Source organism: Bombina bombina, chromosome 2, assembly GCF_027579735.1.
Source record: "Bombina bombina isolate aBomBom1 chromosome 2, aBomBom1.pri, whole genome shotgun sequence".
Classification (NCBI taxonomy): Eukaryota; Metazoa; Chordata; class Amphibia; order Anura; family Bombinatoridae; genus Bombina; species Bombina bombina.
This window is the reverse complement of record NC_069500.1, coordinates 913,023,263-913,042,337: the sequence shown is the minus strand read 5'-3', so window position 1 is coordinate 913,042,337 and position 19,075 is coordinate 913,023,263. Positions and strand designations below refer to the sequence as shown.

Here is a 19,075-nt window from a genome sequence, read left to right as displayed (position 1 = left end):
AAAAAACACAGAAACTATGCTTTGTATTTTCTACTTATCCAAGTATGAATTTGTGTTTTTGCACATCCAATGCACTTCAATTAAAATTTAGGTTGTAAATATTTAGTATAATTTATTCCTGTGCAAATTTACATAGAAATTTTAGGCTTTTGATAAAATAGCAATTTTTGGTGGACAAATTTGTTATGATTTTTTGATGCACCTTAACAATACAAAATGTTCCTATGTATTTGTGTGTGAATGGTTCATTTTTTTTAGTTTTGTAGGATTTTAAAAATTACGATTTCCATTGTGCACTTGTGTAATGTATGCATCTCCTTCCCATTTGAAAATACAGTATATGCTCCTTAGCGATACACAACCTGTTTTCAGGGTAAAAAGGGCTTGATTTATAAAGCCCTTCGCCTGCCTACGACTGCAGGTTCTCACAAAACCTGCTGGTTTAGAAATAACTAATAATATTAATATCTACAGCCTATAGGACTTCGCTGCGTCTGTATTGTGGAATTCTAAGCTACGCTCCACAAGATCACAGCTGTTCAGGGGCACATACAACCTAGTCCTAGACTAACCTACTCCTCTCAATTGTCACTTAAAGGGACAGTCTACTCCAGAATTTGTATTCAGTGCCCTCTCATTCATAACGGCGTGGTCACAATGTTATCTGTATGGCACACACAAACTAACACCCTCTATATGTGAAAAACTGCCAAATGCATTGAAATAAGGGACAGCCTTCAAGGTCTTAGAAATTAGCATATGAGCCTACCTAGGTTAGCTTTCAACAAAGAAAACCAACAGAACAAAGCAAATTTGATGATAAAAGTGAATTTGAAAGTTGTTTAAAATTGCATTCTGTAATTTTGACTAGACTGTCCCTTTAAGACACCTCACTCTTTTTCCCTACCTTGCACTTCTTTTTTAAGATTGTCACAGATACTGGGCTGCAAGGGCAGAACCCTTGCCCCCCCCCCCCCCCATAGACTTCACCCCAGCTGTTTCTCAGTGGTTTGGGGCTCCTCAGAGCAACCACCATCTCTGGGAGCTGTTTGTTTGCTTTGCTTTGGCTTGTTTTTGTCTTCAGAGAAGAGAAGGTTTATGACCAGGAAAACCCTCCTAGGCTGGCCAGGCTCACAACGGACACCCGACTAACCCCTCTCAGGCTGGCCAGGCTCCTGGAACTCCCGGTCAGCCACAGGACAGCAGAACACTCGCTAACTTTAACCCAGGTCGCTCAAGCAACCATGTGCCACAGAGCTCCGCTCTTTTGGGGATTAGTAGCCCCTGGGGAGTACAAGGGGTGGGGGAATTGCTGGAGGGGAGCTCCTTTGGGAACCGGGGGTTTTGGACACCCCTAACTTCAACGGACTGTAACTCCGGTCCCCAGTAACGAATCCTGCTGATTTTTGGACTGTGAAATCTGGGGACCGAGAGCTTTAAAATGACACACCAAAACCGCCACCCCTATGTATTGAGATTATGTGGGACTGTGTCTCCTATGGAGGCGCGGGAAAATAGTGGGATTGTCCAGGGTCTTATCAAGATGAGCTCTGTGTATAAAAGGAGTGTGTGTTTTCAATAAAATCAGTTCTTGTTCACCTGAAGGCTAGTCTGTCTAGTTATTTGGGTGAGCTCCAGCTAAAATCACTTTCCTGGGCTACAAAACCACTTGTTCCAGGTAGAGGAAGAACCCAGTCAACGGCGCTAACCAGTCGGGGTAGCGGGGAAGTCCGTCACATTGGTCGCAGCGGTGGGATACTTCCGTCTACCTGGAACGTCCAAACCACCAACTGAAGATCTTGCCAGATGGAGCAGTACCAGGGGCTCCGGAAGGAAAAATTGAGAAGATTGCTGCAGACTAGAGGGAAAGTCGTCGGCAATAAGACAAAGACAGTACTCGTAGCCGAACTGATGGAGGACGATCGGGCTAGCGAACAGGCTGGTGGGTCGGACAGCGACCAAAGCAGAGGACAGCCCAGTACAGCCTCCACTCCAGGGACTACAACATCCGACAAACAGCGGCAGGTACAGTGGCAACTGGCTCTCTATGGACCTAACCCCCCCCCGAGGAGGTCATTACTCAGTTAGTGACTGACGTCAATAAGATACACATGATGGAGCTTCAGAAGTCTAAAGGGGGGTGGGTCATGTCTGATCCCCCTGAACCCCCCTTCCCGGCCCAAGAAACTACCTCACAGGGCTTTCAGAACCTTCCAGAATGATGGGAGAGAGGATATCGACCGCTACCTACAGCTGTTCGAGACCCAGTGCCGGATGCATGGGGTCACTAATGCCGATAGGGTTACTATCTTAATAGGGAAACTATCCGGTAGGGCCTTGGAGGCTTTCCAACCCGCTCCACCTAGAACCCCAATGTTCTTTCGGTAGCCACAGACCCGGCCGCCCCCTGTTTACTCGTCCAGGAGCAGCCATCCCCGGGGGTGTTATGGGTGTGGACACCCCGGACATGTTATACAGGACTGCCCCGCAAGACAACGAAACCCCCCAGCCACCAAGGAACCCTGCCAGATGCTCAACCACCTCACTAACTCTGGGGACCCAGGTAAGACCTACCACCCCGACACCTACCTTTCCCTGACTACCCGTCCCCACTAACCCTGTACTTACTGACACCCCCTCTGACTTCGCCAAAGAAACCCATGAGCGACCCGACCCTAGCCCCTTACCGAGACGAGTAGGTGCTGACCCCCAGGGCCCCGGAGACGAACGATTCCAGTGGGAGAGAGAGCTCCTGTACTGGATCTCCAAGAGGAGAAAAGGACCGGTGCCCAAACGCCAGCTGGTCGTACCGAAGAAGTTTTGGTCCAACCTACTTAACATAGGGCATGACATCCCCTTAGCCGGCCACTTAGGAAAGCAAAGGACCCACCACCGTTTGACTCAAACCTTCTTCTGGCCAGTCATTACAGCCGATATTAAGGAATACTGTAAATTCTGTGAGGTTTGCCAGAAGGTAGGAAAGACAGGTGACCATACGAAAGCCCCCCTCCATCCCCTGCCCATTATTGAGGAACCCTTTAGCCAAGTGGCAGAAGACATTGTGGGGCCATTAGCTCGGCCCAGCCCATCAGGGAAGAAATACATCCTTACAGTGGTGGACTATGCCACCCGATACCCCGAGGCAATCCCCTTGGCCAATACCACGGCGGAGACCATAGCAGATGCGATGCTCTAGATATTCACCAGGGTAGGCTCCCCTCGGGAAGTGGTTTCCGATCAGGGAACACAGTTCACTGCGGAAATCACTCAACAACTTGCGCGGGATTAAACCCCTGCAAAGCGCCCCTTACCATCCCCAGATGAATGGGCTGTGTGAGAGGTTTAACGGGACCCTAAAGCAACTGCTTCGGACATTCTCGGCCACTCACAAGGACTGGGAGAGATTCCTGCTGCACCTCCTCTTTGCATATCGAGAGGTGCCTCAGGAATCCACCGGTTTTTCCCCCTTTGAACTTCTATATGGTCGAAAGGTTAGGGGCCCACTAGATTTGGTACGAGCCCACTGGAAGGGAGCCACCAGGGGGGAACAGCACTCTGTTGTGGAGTACGTACTCCAGCTCAGAGACTGGCTGAAGGACCTAGCTGCCCAGGTACACGAGAACCTTCAAACCTCTCAGCACAGGCAGAAGTAATGGTACGATCGCAATGCCCGTACCCCAACCCTGGTTGTGGGACAGAGGGTCCTCGCTCTGAAGCCTGTCAAAACCGACAAGCTACAGGCCTCTTGGCAAGGACCTTACCGGGTTGTGGAACAACTGAACACCACATACCTGGTAGTGAAGTGTTCAGATGAAAGGATCCGTCTGACCTTTCATGTGAGCATGTTAATGGCATACATAGAGAGACCTAGAGATGTGGCCGCTATCTGTGCACTGGCAGTGACTCTAAAAGTCTTCCAATGCCGGAGCTTCCCAGACCTACTGACACCCCCCAGGGGGTGGATGACATATCCCTAGATAATAGGTTAGAGCCCAGACAGAAAAGGCAGGTCCGGCGACTCTTGGAACAAAGAAGTGACATGTTCTCTACTGTCCCTGGATTTACCACCACAGCCATCCACTGGGTGGAGACCCCGGGACAGACAGCCCTGCGACAGGCTGCCTACAGGATCCCAGAGGCCATCAGGGACAGTATGCACCGGGAGCTCCAGGGAATGTTGGACCTCGGTGTCATTGAACCGTCCAACAGTCCCTGGGCCAACCTAGTAGTATTAGTACCCAATAAGGACAGCTGATTGTTTCACCTGTGTTCTAGTTAAGATATAATGAATATTAGGTCTGCTGAGGATCCCGAAGACTGGGTTTGGGAAACACTGCCAATGGCAGTCTGCCATAGAGCCACTGTTGCTGTATCTACCCTTTCTACCATATTACATATTTGAGCAAGTCACCTACTTAAATGTTATTAAGTATCTATCTATCTATCTATCTATCTATCTATCTATCTATCTAGTGCTGGATTAGTGCTAGATTACAAGTGGAGTACAATCAATAGCACAGGGTGCATTATTGTTATTGTAACCCTGCACAAAGAATAGCGCACACTTTGGTATTACAAGTGAAAGGTGTAAAAAAAATAAAAAAAAATAAAAAGAGTTGTTAACCAGAAACACCTTTTATTTATTTTTAGCTCTCTTGGAGACCTGAATTGTTAAAACTTGAATATACGCTCAACAAAACACATGTAATTATATATATATATATATATATATATATATATATTATTTTTATTTTTAAATAAAGCATGCATTCATATTTATGCATTATATAAACAAAATAAAGGTTTATTATTGTAAACAATTTAAAGGGATATAGAAGAGCTCAGGTGTGTATATATATATATATATATATATATATATATATATATATATATATATATATATATATATATATATATACACACACACACACATACACACATATACATATATACATACAGCGTTTTTTTGGGATCTCTTTTGTCTCCCACTCAATTAAAACAAGAAGTATGTACTCCCAGTACTTGGATGACTAGCACAGGGATGTACAGATGCAGTCATCGCAAATGCAGACCATGTGAATACTTGGACAGAACTAAATCCTTCAGTTCACATGTTACAGGAGATCATTTTCCCATTAAAACATGTATGAAATGTATGTCTACCCAAGTTATTTACATGTTAAAATGTGACTTATGTGGGGTCCAATATATTGGACTCACATCCAGAGACATCAAGTCTAGGATTAGGGAACATCTGTCCACTATTGGCCAAGTAAGTAATCAACTACCCCCTAGTGTGATACTTTGTTGAAAAACACAATGGCAAAATTGACTCCCTGAAGTGGCATGCCATTGAGAAAGTTAAGGTTTCCAAGAGGGGTGGAGAAGATGTTGAAAACACTTTTGGCCAAACGAGAGATTTTCTGGATGTTCCGACTTCAAACGAGATATCCTGAAGGTCTGAACTCCAGATATGATCTCATTAATTATTTCAAATGACTTTTCAGAATCATCACTATTATGACCCATCAACAAATTTGTATTTAGCTGTAGAGCTCAGGTTTGAGTTTTCAATATTTCAGATATATAGTTACTTAATGTGTATCTATCCATTTGGGAAGTTAATTTTTTACCCACAATCCTGTTTATGCATGACATGTATTCGACTAAGGTATATAGAGTTAGCTTTCCCACACACATTATCTTTGCTGTTGTGCAGTGTATTTTCTATATTGACTGTATTTGTATTTATTTCAATGTTAATTTATTATTGAGCAGTCGATGTACTTAATACACTTAAGCCACAGGTGTTCTGTAGGATGATGCACTTCTTTTCAGACCAATCAATCACAGAGTTTTAATGTGTTTTAAAAGGGAGGTAATGTATTCATAAGACAGGCTATGAATACGGCATATTGCCAAAATGCTTAAGCCGCTTGTGCTGTGCATCTTTCCTACTTTCTTTTGGGTGGCTGTTTGTCATTATTTTTAATGGACAAAATAAAATGTTAATTTTTATACATAGAGCGAGTCTTTTTCTTTGCTTTGCCTGGTTAATGACCGGTGACTCGCTCTATAGGTTTTTTCTGCTGTGGCTTACTACATATGGATTGGGTGCAATCATATACACCCCCCTACATGACATCAGACGCCAACTCAAGCAAGAATTTGCTATGGAGGGAGCCCAAGTGTCGGGCAGCTTTGCTCATTAAGGTGAACAGCATACAAAGACCCAGAGAGGCAAAATGCTGAGGACAAAGAGCAGTAACTTTTCCTTCCGAAGGGAAAGAAGATAGAGATATATACACACTGCGGAGGTCCAAGGATCGTTTTGTAGGTATATGCTCTAACTTTGATTGTTATACAGAGCGCATTAGCTGCATTTATAGTGAGAACATATGTTCCGGGTAAAGTGTACTTGTCAATAGTTCACGGACTGAACAGTTGGAAATTATCCATATTTGATCACTAGTAGACTCCATTGCAGCTTTCAAGTTACGCTACAGTTTGGGATAAGATCCAAGACAACATTTTTGCCCTCTCCATATATCTTTGGACTTTATATTCTATTTATATAAAATTATTTCACTGACTTATTTTTGTTCAGTGTTTTAAACATATATCTCAATACAAAATCATAGTTTAAAATGTTAGTGAAGAACTCCACTATTTGATCTTCAGCTAAGTGCACCTTGAGATTACCTTTTCAGTGACAGCTAACAAGTTTTTCAGAGCACCTCCATAAAATTCTATTATGTGAGGGATTTAGTGTTCCCACTCTATTCGACATCCAAAGGTTAGCACGCCCTAGACTTTCGCTAAAGTGCCAATTATTTCTAAATTGTAACATGAGCACAAAAATAAAATTATATTTACACATCACTTGTAAAATAGGCCGGTGTTCTGTCAAAATAGCTACCTTGTTAAGATTTGCTACCTCAACATGCGCATGATCACAATTCTGTAATTACACTCCACATGTTTGAAAGTAGTGTGTGGAATGCTAATATGTAATGACCAGTATGCGCAGATACGGGTAGCAAATCTGGACTAGCGCTGATAGGAACTCCCCCACCGGCAGTTACAGCATAACACACAATAAGATGCCAAGTGTATGCGTTGTTACACAGGCGGAGGCAAAGATGGTGAAGATAGGAAATTATGGTGCAGCATGTATGTATTTATATATATATATATATATATATATATATATATATATATATATATATATATATATATATATATATATATATATATATATATATATATATATATATATATATAAATACAAAATTTGGTTCTTTAGCACACCTTACAAAAAGTTTAAATCAACATCTGGGAGTGCTGCCAATATGACCCAGTAATTACACAAAGAATGTTTCAGCCCTCTGTGGCAAAAGGATTTAGAGTAGGACCAGTCGAATTGGGGCACCTTGTAAGCGGTGACTGGCTAAGCAAAATATGGCCATATTGTGTGACTAAGTTCCCAATATTATTTAAAAAAAGATAGTTGTCTCTTGATGTATATGCAGGCAATTTTTTGCAGCAGTAAAAAATATGTTGTGCTTTTGAAAATGGATGTGCGCTGATACCTCTTTGTTTGTGTAATTACTGGGTCATATTGGCAGCACTCCCAGATGTTTATTTAAACTTTTTGTAAGGTGTGCTAAAGAACCAAATTTTGTATTTGTATTTAAAATTACCAGGGAGACTGACCATCTCCCATTGGTTTAAGCACCCCACCCAAGTTCAGGTGTGCTCATTACAGTGTTAAAGAGTTGTGAATAAAAAGCCAGGGAGTCTCATTCTATTATGAAGAGTAAAAGCGGGAATGTTTCAGCCCTCTGTGGCAAAAGGATTTAGAGTAGGACCAGTCGAATTGGGGCACCTTGTAAGCGGTGACTGGCTAAGCAAAATATGGCCATATTGTGTGACTAAGTTCCCAATATTATTTAAAAAAAGATAGTTGTCTCTTGATGTATATGCAGGCAATTTTTTGCAGCAGTAAAAAATATGTTGTGCTTTTGAAAATGGATGTGCGCTGATACCTCTTTGTTTGTATATATGGAAGCAACAGATCAGTTCCCTTGTTGAGATTTGCTACCTGCATTTGTCCATGCAATTCATTACATAAATTGCATTCCACATATTCCTTTCAAACATATGTGGAGTGTAATTACGGAATTGTGAGCATGCACACAACAAGGTAGCTATTTTCAACAGGAAACTGTCAATGAACAACTGAAATTTGAACTTGACTAATAACTATGCTCGAAAAGATCCACCGTTTAAGTACACACTTATTCTGCTACAATACACATCCATACGTATGCAAACAAAAAGAATGCAGAAGATTACTGTGACCCTCAATTCACTCATATGGATGCATATTGTACTCCTATAAAAAGCTCAATGCTACACATGAAAAACAGGTTCGTAATATTTTTCCATATTTTTTGTGAGGTAGACACATAGCTAAATTTATAGCTCTTCAAATTTGTGCACACCTTTTAGTCGCTTGGCTAAAAATTGCAAAAGGTAAAATATTTTTGTGCACACATCTCCAAACAATTAGAGGGTACATTGTACGCAGAGTACACACAGCTCTTGGGCATCGCATCGCTCATCACCACAAAAAGGGGGAGAAGCCTACACCGAGGGTACATGAAGTAAGACAAAGGCCCCAATTTATCAAAGGTCCGCAAGACCTCGCTAAATGCGGAGAGCAATCGGACGCCAGCAGGGAGGTGTCAATCAACCCGATCGTATTCGATCGGGTTGATTTCTGGCAATTCCTGTCTGCCTGCTCAGAGCGAGTCAGAAGACTCGCCAGAAACACGGCCCTTCATGCTCCGTACGGAGCTTGATAAATGGGCTTGAAAGTGTCAACAGTGATTAGCAATTGCAACAAAAGTTAAATTTGCTTATTAATCGCTTATAACCTCATTTGTGTGGAATATTGATGACGTATTTAAAAAAAAAAAAAATTGTATATCAGTCTGACAAGGGGTTTGTTTTGGGCAATATTATAATAGGGGTCTCAAAAAAAATCCACTGTAAAAAAAGCGGTACGAGGTAAAAAAAAAATAAAAAAAAAAAATTTGAGGCTCTGATCTAGCTGGCAAAGTAATTATATTATCCACTTGAATCAAAAGCTATAGACAGCGATATGTAAATAACTCAGTGACAAAATTACAACACCTATTTGTGAAAGCGAAAACTTGGTTTTGTTCCTACTCATTTGATCAAATGTTATTTCTAATACCTGTCTTAAGCGTACAGCTTCATGTATAACATTTGTTAATTCCATTCCAAAGCAATTTAAATAAAAAAAAATTAAAAAAGTTGAGTAATTTAAGAAAATGGAAAATATTTAAAAGGCTATAAGATTATGTGCAGTGAATGATGCAATTTATTTTGAAAGAAACTTTGCAAAGTGATGGCAGCCAACTGAATTGTGATGTATTGGTAAAATAAACTAAACCCGCTGTTTAACTATGACTGTAATAAATATATCACAGCTTTTTAATTTGCATTCTTTAGTTTCCCAAATTTTCACACTGATTTCTGTCATAGGTCATTGCAAATTCACCTTGTACAGAACTAAATACGCATTGCAACCTAAAAAAAACATGATGCCATTAATATACTATGTCATATTTAAGACTTAGTTGCGTTTTCACACTGCTATCAATTTACGTTTTTTTTATTAATGGTTGTTGTCAAAACTATAAAGCCTACGCCTTTAGCTTCACACTAACATAATTATTCCAGATAGTATATTACCAAACCCTGAATTTGCTAGATCTGATTCACTCAAGTTTCCTATACGCTGCTAGCATTACCTCTTTTTTTAACACCATATTACAAATGGAGCGCTAAATATCGCTTTGAAGAAAACAATATTGGCGCTCCACTGTGTAGTGTAATGTATGTATACACACATACATATATACACACTGGCAACACACATTTCCCATAGACAGCAATGACTAAAGGCCCTTTTCAGTGCTGTTTTTTTCTAACACCCCAGTCCCGCCAACTTTAGATCCAAAATACTACCTAGTGCAGAATTTTATTAAAAATAAAGACGCTGCTATTTGTATTTTTTAATAAACTACACTAGACAGTATTTTGGGGAAGATTTATAAAATTAACCAGAGATCTGATCTCTGGTTAATTTTATAAGCACTAATTGCTACCACGAGCTTGTGGTAATGCAATGTAGTGCTGCACTTGTAATCCAGCTCTTAAAGGTCCAGTTACTAATATTGCCCCATGGCATTGCATAGACATTTAAAAATTAAGAAGGGTTTAATTCATGAAAAGTTTTAAATTTATATATATTGAAGATTTTTTTTACCTATTTACCGCTGTGACGATAAGCACAGCACTCCCGCCCGCCATATTGTCAAAATGATTCACAGATGACGATTTGTAATAACGAATCCTTGTTTCCCCCCCCCCCCCCCCCGAGGGTATTCAGCCCCTTTGCTTAAACGTCATGGCCCGGGGAAAACAAGGATTGGTTCTTTTACTAATCGTCATCTGTATGGTACACATGAAGTAACGCTGTCTAGCTGTGAAAAATGGTCAAATGCATTCAGGTAAGAGGTGGCCTTTAAGGGCTTAGAAATTAGCATGAGCCTACCTAGGTTTATCTTTCAACAAAGAATACCAAGAAAACAAAGCAAATATTATGATAAAGTAAATTGGAAAGTTGTTTAAAAATGACATGCCTTATCTGAATCATGAAAGTTTCATTTTGACTAGACTGTCCCTTCAACTAGCATTTGAGAGCAAATATGCAAGCGGCCTGGTTTGGACTTGAGTATTAATATTAGCGCTCATACTGCTTGCAATCTTGCACTCAAATTGCAATGTGGCCAGTTATAAAAGGAAGCTTTTAGAAAGATGTTACTTTGTGATAGATAGGTAGATATTCCTAGAGCGTTTATGAAGATATAATGGGGTCAGTCGCAATCCTTTAGATACGTTTATAATAATTTTTTGACAAAATTCACCATTAAAGTCTATGGGTATTTTTGTAGCTAAATCGTTTGATAACTATCCTTTTAGTTATCGACCTGTGTCCTTTTATTGCACATAAATACAATTACGTAGTATTGGTCAGACTTCTATAAATAAATAAAAAATAGCCTATACTGTACAAATGCAAACATTCAATACAGCAGCATCAATATGCACCACTGTCAGAATAGTGACACTCATTTTGATGTTGCATCAACCTTTGTGCTGCAGGAAGGGTCCTTTCTGTTAGTCTGACATCTTCAGGTGCCAAAACAGTTTGGCGCAGATGGGTCCATTTTAATAATAAGCCTGTCAGACAGGTTATGCTGGTGAATGTGTCAGATTATAATAAACCTTATGCTACAGTAGAGCCCTGCTCACCTTTTAACAGTATTTGGAAATTTACAATCCAGAACAATACGTGTACAGCAAAATATGCTGCCAATGATAATGAGGCCAAATGACGGCCAGCTGGCTGCTCCAGAGAGTAAAAAAAGTGAAGTTTTATTACATTAAATAAAAGGAACAGTAAACACTTTTAGATCGGAATATAAAATGCTTAAAAAAGTGACAGTAAAGTCAAAATCAACCTTAAAGAGACACTGAACCCACATTTCTTTCATGATTCAGATATAGCATGAAATTTTAAGCAACTTTGAAATGTACTCCTATTATCAATTTTTCTTCATTCTCTTGCTATCTTTATTTTAAAAGCAGCAATGTAAATCTTAGCAGCCAGCCCATTTTAGGTTCAGCAGCATGGATAGTGCTTGCTTATTGGAGGCTTACATTTACCCACCAATAAGCAAGCATAACCCAGGTTCTCAACCAAAAATGGGCCGACTCCTATGCATCACATTCCTGCTTTTTAGATAAAGATAGCAAGTGAACGAAGAAAAATTGATAATAGGAATTACCTGCTCTATCTGAATCATGAAATTAAAAAAAATTGGGTTTAGTGTCCCTTTAAAGGGATTGGACAGAACATGAAAGTCTAAACTTTCTCATTCCTTTTTAGTATCAATTTTAATTAGCTTGATATCCTTTGATAAAAAGAGGTGAGCTCAAGAGCATGCCCGTGCCTTTAGAATAGTAGCAGCTGTGTTTGCAACAATGTTATACATAGTTGTAGTTAAAATGCTAGATACATATATGCTTGTAAACTCATGTCTGCCTGTCTAGCTTTACTTTTAAACAAAGGGTATCAAGAGAACAAAAGTTGTTTAAAATGGCACGCTCAATCTAAATCAGGAATGCTTCGTTTTAACTTTACTGTCCCTTTAAGCATAGGGAAACAATTTATATGATTTATTTTGATCTCTTTTCATGTAATTTAAATATGAAAACTGAAAGGGAAAACAGCAGCCTTCACAAGACTAACCTGTTAATCTGCCCAAAGAACATTTAGAGACTCTGCTGACTTGTTAATCTATTGGAAGACTGCAGAAACATGCTGCATTACAAGGTGCTTTCAAAAAGAGGTTTCACTGCAAGGAAAACAGAAACAGAGGCGCCACATGTGTAGATCAATCAAAACAGACAATATCCAAGTTAGATGAGATACAGGATACTCACAAACGTGAAGGCACTCTCTTGTGCCTGTAGGAGCGGGCTGGTATTTAAACAGCAAACCAGCTAGCTGTACCCAGGGATCCCCGTCAGGATATCCTCGCAACAGTAATCCTTCACTAGATTGATTCCAGCAAAAAGGAAAAAATGTTCAGAGGGGAGGAAGGCTAAACAGCCTTATGGTTACTGGCAAGGGAAATGCCACACGAACACCAGATTTGTTTAAAAAGTATCAAGTATTTTATTTTACAAAAGATAAAAAATACCATCAATAACAAATTACAGCTTGGTGTATTTAATGGCAAATCTCCTTGTATATAGAGATAATAGCGACGCGTTTCTCAGGGAAAACCCTGTTTCATCAGGCTTGTATACTCTAGAACCATTTAAAACCCCTGAAAACCCCTGAGAAACGCGTCGCTATTATCTCTATATACAAGGAGATTTGCCATTAAATACACCAAGCTGTAATTTGTTATTGATGGTATTTTTTATCTTTTGTAAAATAAAATACTTGATACTTTTTAAACAAATCTGGTGTTCGTGTGGCATTTCCCTTGCCAGTAACCATAAGGCTGTTTAGCCTTCCTCCCCTCTGAACATTTTTTCCTTTTTGCTGGAATCAATCTAGTGAAGGATTACTGTTGCGAGGATATCCTGACGGGGATCCCTGGGTACAGCTAGCTGGTTTGCTGTTTAAATACCAGCCCGCTCCTACAGGCACAAGAGAGTGCCTTCACGTTTGTGAGTATCCTGTATCTCATCTAACTTGGATATTGTCTGTTTTGATTGATCTACACATGTGGCGCCTCTGTTTCTGTTTTCCTTGCAGTGAAACCTCTTTTTGAAGATACACCATCGTTTGGGTGAAGACCGAGAGCTGCCTTCTATTTCTACTTCCATTCATTTGGACTTATTTGGACTTCAGTTGGGATCTTTCCCATTTCACCTATTGATACGTCTGTATTCTCATATATATATTTTTTATTCTATCATTATATTTTATGTTTTATATTTTACATTTTACAGATTTTACCATTTATTTTCTATATATTGTTTTATAGGTTTTTTTACATTTTTGGTATCACCAAAGGGGTTTTTTGATTGTATATCAGTACTATTTTCTGCCCTGAGTCATTAGCGCCTCCTATAGGGGATTTGTGGTATTACTCTAATATCACAATATCCCTCTTAATACTTATTACAAGGTGCTTACTGTCCCTTTAAAGGCTTAAAAGGATATTCTAGTGTAAAAACAAAATACATTTTCTTAGATCATTTTAAACAAATGTATCTTCTTTCCCTATATGTAAAACATTTAAAGGGACACTGCACTGTATTTGTTTACTCTTAAAATGTGTTCCCAATTAACCATTTCATCTGCTGGAGTATATTAAAATGTTTAGGAATTGCTCCTTTACCTTTCATTTCTCAATTGAAATAGCAGCTTTGGAAACTGCCATCTAAACAGAAAATTGTGATACTGCAGTATTAGCTATAGAAGTGTCATTAAAACAAGAGACCAGCCCACATGAAATTGTGTTCCTGCAGCTGCTTTGTATATAATGAACTCTTAGAATCAGCTGCTTTTTGTTTTTGGGAAACCTGCAATGGAATCATTTTGATAGCTGCCCTGCTAGTATATTTTAAAGGGACATGAAAGTCCAAAATAATCTAATCTGCTCCCCAAGACCCAGTAAATACAGCTGATTTGCATAATCAACAAATGTATGATAAAGACAATGTAATAGCACTTAGTCTAAACTTCAAATAAGTAGTAGATTTGTTTCTGGAAAAAAAAAAAAAAAAATCAAAATAATGTCTAATTTCCACTCCTCCTGTATCATGTGACAGCCATCAGCCAATCACAAATGCAAATATGTATATTCTATGAATTCTTGCACATGCTCAGTAGAAGCTGGTGAGAGACTCTGAAAGTATAAGTATAAAAAGACTGTGCACATTTTATTAATGGAAGTAAATTGAAAAGTTGTTTTAAAATTGCATGATCTATATGAAACATGTTTAATTTTGACTTGACTGTCCCTTTAACACCTGAAATCCTGTTCCTTGTACTTTCAACTCAAACAAACCAATATTGGTCACTTTTTTTGGCAAGTATGACAAGTTATGCAATACAATTTAATTTGCAAAACTGCTTCTGAAAAAAATGTTTTCATTTTGTTTATTTCCCCTTTCTAAAATATGCAAGTAAGCGAAGTGCACCTGATACTCGCAGATTCTTCAAGTGCCAATGATGTCACAGCTGAAGTATTGGATAAGTGCATGCGTGACAGACTTGCATATTCTACAAAAGACAAATGCATGATTAAAATGTTCACAGAACTTGCTACAAATATTTATTTATTTTTTACATATGTAGTTTTGTTTCACACTAAGACACAGTATTGTGTATGTAACTATAACCTATTACTTCAAAAACTGGGAACAATAAACAACAACGTAAAAAAAAAAAAAAAAAAAAAAAAAAAAGGGGCGGTGTGTCATAACATCCATGAACAAACAAAGTTGTTGCAAAACCTTAAAAGAACATGAAACACACATTTTTTTCCTTTCATGCTTCATTAATTTCGATATCTTTGTTAAAGAAATAGCAATGCACATGGGTGAGCCAATCACACGCGTCATCTATGTGCAGACAAAAATCAGCAGCTACTGAGCCTATTTAGATATGCTTTTCAACAAAGGATATCAGGAGAATGAAGCAGATTAGATAACAGAAGTAAATTTGAAAGTTGTTTTAAAATGGCATGCTCTTTATAAATCATGAAAGAAAAATGATGTTTCATGTCCCTTTAGTAGCAAATACAATCACACCTTGCCCATACCTTTTCTATACACAAGTACAGGTGTGTGTATTTATCAGATGAAGCCATCAAAATGTTTGCAGACCAGATTGAGCAAAACATGATATCTGACCACAATGTCATTGTTTTCAAATGTAATAAAAGGAAAAGAAAGGTCACAATTTAAAAAAGGGGCATAATAGTTGAAAATTGCATGCTCTAATTAATTGGAGCTTGTACCTTTAAGGCTATTGACATTGCACTGCTAAGGGATAGAAAGGTCAAAATAGAAATGTGCACAGGGTATTTCAGCTTGAAATAAAAGCATTTTTGAAGTATACTTCTATTAACAAAAATGCTTCTAACAAAGCATATGTGTGTATGCTGCAGAAAAACAGTAATTACTCTTACTAGAAGCATTTTTGCTCCTGGATTTATACTGCAAAAATTATTCTATTTACAAAAGAAATGCACCCATAAATATTTTATACCTTTCTATTCCTTAAACGCACTAGACCTGTGCCTAGCACTGATGATTGGATCAGCAGCAGTTTCCGCTTGAGACCAGCAGTGCTCTGCAGGGTCGCTAGTCTTAATAAAATTTGAGCAAGTAATTATTTTATTATTATGGGCCTTTAAAAGTGCATTTCAATTTTTTTTTTTTTTTTTAACAGCAGCATATTTGCAAAAAATGCTTCTAGTAAGAGTTATTACTGATTTTATAGCAGCATACAAACATATGCTATGATTGCCCTGTGCACCAGATCCTCTTTTCACACATGTAGCATATTTGCATATGCCACTGAAACAGTTATAACGTTTGCTAGAAGCATTTTTGCTAACTGTAATATATTACAAATTGTAACGTTTCTATTCCTTTAATGGTCACACTTTTTTTTCAAGGTTATAGAGAACAATTTATGCTGAGAAAATTTTTTAAACTAATTTCATTTTTCAAAACCTTAAACATATTTTGAGATGGTAATATTAAATGAAAGATATATATATATATATATATATATATATATATATATATATATATATATATATATATATATATATATCACACTTTGCAATATACTTTCATTATTTATTTTGTCCCCTTTTCCTGTAATTTCATTCTGACAATCGTGTGCTTTTGAGCTCCTTTTAGAAGTGGAAGTGCAGAACACATATTCCACACAGTCATTGGCTGCACACTTGACTTATTTATAACTGTCTCTAATTGACCTCAGCAGAGAAAGAAACCTAAGTTACAACATGGCAGCTCCCATTGTTTTATAGACACTAAAACTTCATACTTATTTTAACCAATTAAACTTTTTTTTAAAAAATCCGTACATGTTAATCTCAGACTAATCTTTTCTTTGAATGCTTCATACTATCTAGAATTTACTCTGAGTTTATTAATGTCCCTTTAAAGTTAATATATGGTTAACATATGATCTGTTACATCAGCATAATAGTTAATTTTATTTATAATTCTGTGCTAAATATGCAAACTGAAAACTACCTGCACTATGAATGTGTTCTTAAAAAGTATAACTGCCAAGCTGAAACTGGCAGCCAGTAACACCCATAAATAATAATGTCCCCTACAGTTTATCACTGATACCCTAAAAAAACATGTTCATATTGTAGTAATCTGTCAATTTGTGGGCTACAATTCTTTACATGGGGCACAAGGTATAGGAAACAATAACCTAATGCAACCTAATACTATCAAAGTGACATCAGCTATTTTAAATTAAAGAATGAAAAGGAATGAATTGATTTTATTTAACTACATAACTTGGAATGTTTATTTTCTACGTTTTAATGCATTCGGATTTCTTTCCCTGTATTGCTCAGCTAATATGCAGTGCATGGAAACTCTCCCTACCTACGTAAATAACCTGTTTTTAGTCGCCTGTAACAGGCCAGATCTCTGTGTACAACGCACTTTCCTTTCTTACCAAGCACTAGAGCCAGCAGCAGGTGCCCGGTGACAAGCAGCGTGTCCATCAATCAGTGCATGCCCAGCACACATGGACAGCTGGGGGCCTGGCAGGAAGAGCCACCCGGAGACTGAATGGTTATCCACAGACAGATCCAAGCAGCAGAAAGAGGTAACGTGAGAGCCCCAGGCTTTATGTGCAGAGGACCAGAGATTGTGAGGTGACTGTTTTAGCTCACAGAAACTTGCCCCTCCCCTGTCTCTCCAAAAAGCCCAGCCCAGTAAAACCTAGCATCTCATGCTTTATGGTAATATCACTTCAAAGCATCTTGTATCATTTATTTTTAAATTATTATTATGCAAAGATGACGGCTGAGGAATAGAATGTCTAAAATTCACTTGGTAGAATCTATATTATTATTTTTAATAAGGTACTTAATGAAGATAAATTAAAGCTATTATAGATGTACAGCACAAATAGATCTGCATAGAAAATGTGTTTATAATTTTGTCAGATTTTTTTTGTTCTTTATTAGAGCAGTCCTCAGAGGAATATTAGTTATGTCTCTTAATTATGTTTATTTGATCTACTTTGCTGTAGCCATTCAGCTGAGATCAAGACGTCACTGTATAGCATGTTTCAGGGTCACGTTTCTGAAATATTTAGGATGCACTCCAGCCTCAATGAGGAAGCCTAAGCAGGGTCTGTCAATAATGAGATCATTCTCATTCTTTGTGAATCATACTGTAGCATTTGCTGTTAGTTTGTAAATCATTTTACTCAGGGTTTCTTTAAACCTTTTTTTTTTAATGTTTTACAATGTTGAACTGAAATTTATTTTAATAAACATTGTACTAACATATTGCTTTCAATTTCCCTTTTTTTTTTTTTCAAATGTGACAGGCAAATTCCCTGGTTAAAACATTTCATATTGTTTTAAGGGTTGTTTTAACTTAGTATTAACTTGTTGCCAATTGCAAAATAAATTAATATGTAATGTAACAAGTGTGTTGAGTGTCAGATTACAACAGAAACATTCTTTAGTTTTGAAGAACAGTAACAAGAAAATCAATCAGTTAATGTATTAATTAATAATTCATTTAAAAAAAAAACATTTTGTATTAAAATTAATTTTGCAAATATATATTTCTTGAAAAAGAAAGTGCAGAAAAAGGTTGTAATGTGTTAGAACATTTTATCATAAGATTTTACTTGCACATAATTATGTGACCAATCACAGTCTATTGGCTATTTCCAGACAAATTGGTCAGTGTTTTTTTGACTGATTACATTCACATCTCTTAAAGACATTTCATTTGTGTGGCTATATAATAAACATATCAGCCAAGTATAACAGTTTTTAAAATACATTAACATCCTTTTTACTTCCATTATTTGTCAATAGCCCAAACTCCTCCCACTATTTGCCTTATTTGGAAGAGCCAATCTGGGCTTTAGTCTGCAGGCTACAAGGATAGCATTGGCTATAATATTAGCATATAGTAAATTGTTTAGCAGTTTATGTTAAGGGAACTAGATATTGCTCAATTTTCAGAGCTAAATTACACGAAAAGTGGGCAAAATAAACAATGAAAGTGTATTGCAAAGTTGTTTCATTCTACATAACTAAACATTGTATATACAAATTTTAAGTTGTTTACTGTCACTTTAAGGTTACAGTAAAAATCTTTTGAATTAACCCCTTTGTCTGTTTTAAGGAAATGCTCATTT

At 37.8% G+C, this 19,075-nt stretch overlaps 1 protein-coding gene across 1 annotated transcript in view; it reads right to left on the bottom strand.

Annotated features, from left to right (window-relative positions):
• BTC (betacellulin) overlaps positions 1–17,556 on the bottom strand; it is a 131,329-nt gene extending 113,773 nt beyond the window's left edge. Inside the window, exon 1 of the mRNA XM_053703312.1 lies at positions 17,363–17,556. Within this exon, the coding sequence (XP_053559287.1) occupies positions 17,363–17,411 (49 nt within the window). The 5' untranslated portion in view covers positions 17,412–17,556. The remainder of the gene's footprint in view (positions 1–17,362) is intronic.
• Between the last annotated feature and the right edge of the window lie 1,519 nt (positions 17,557–19,075).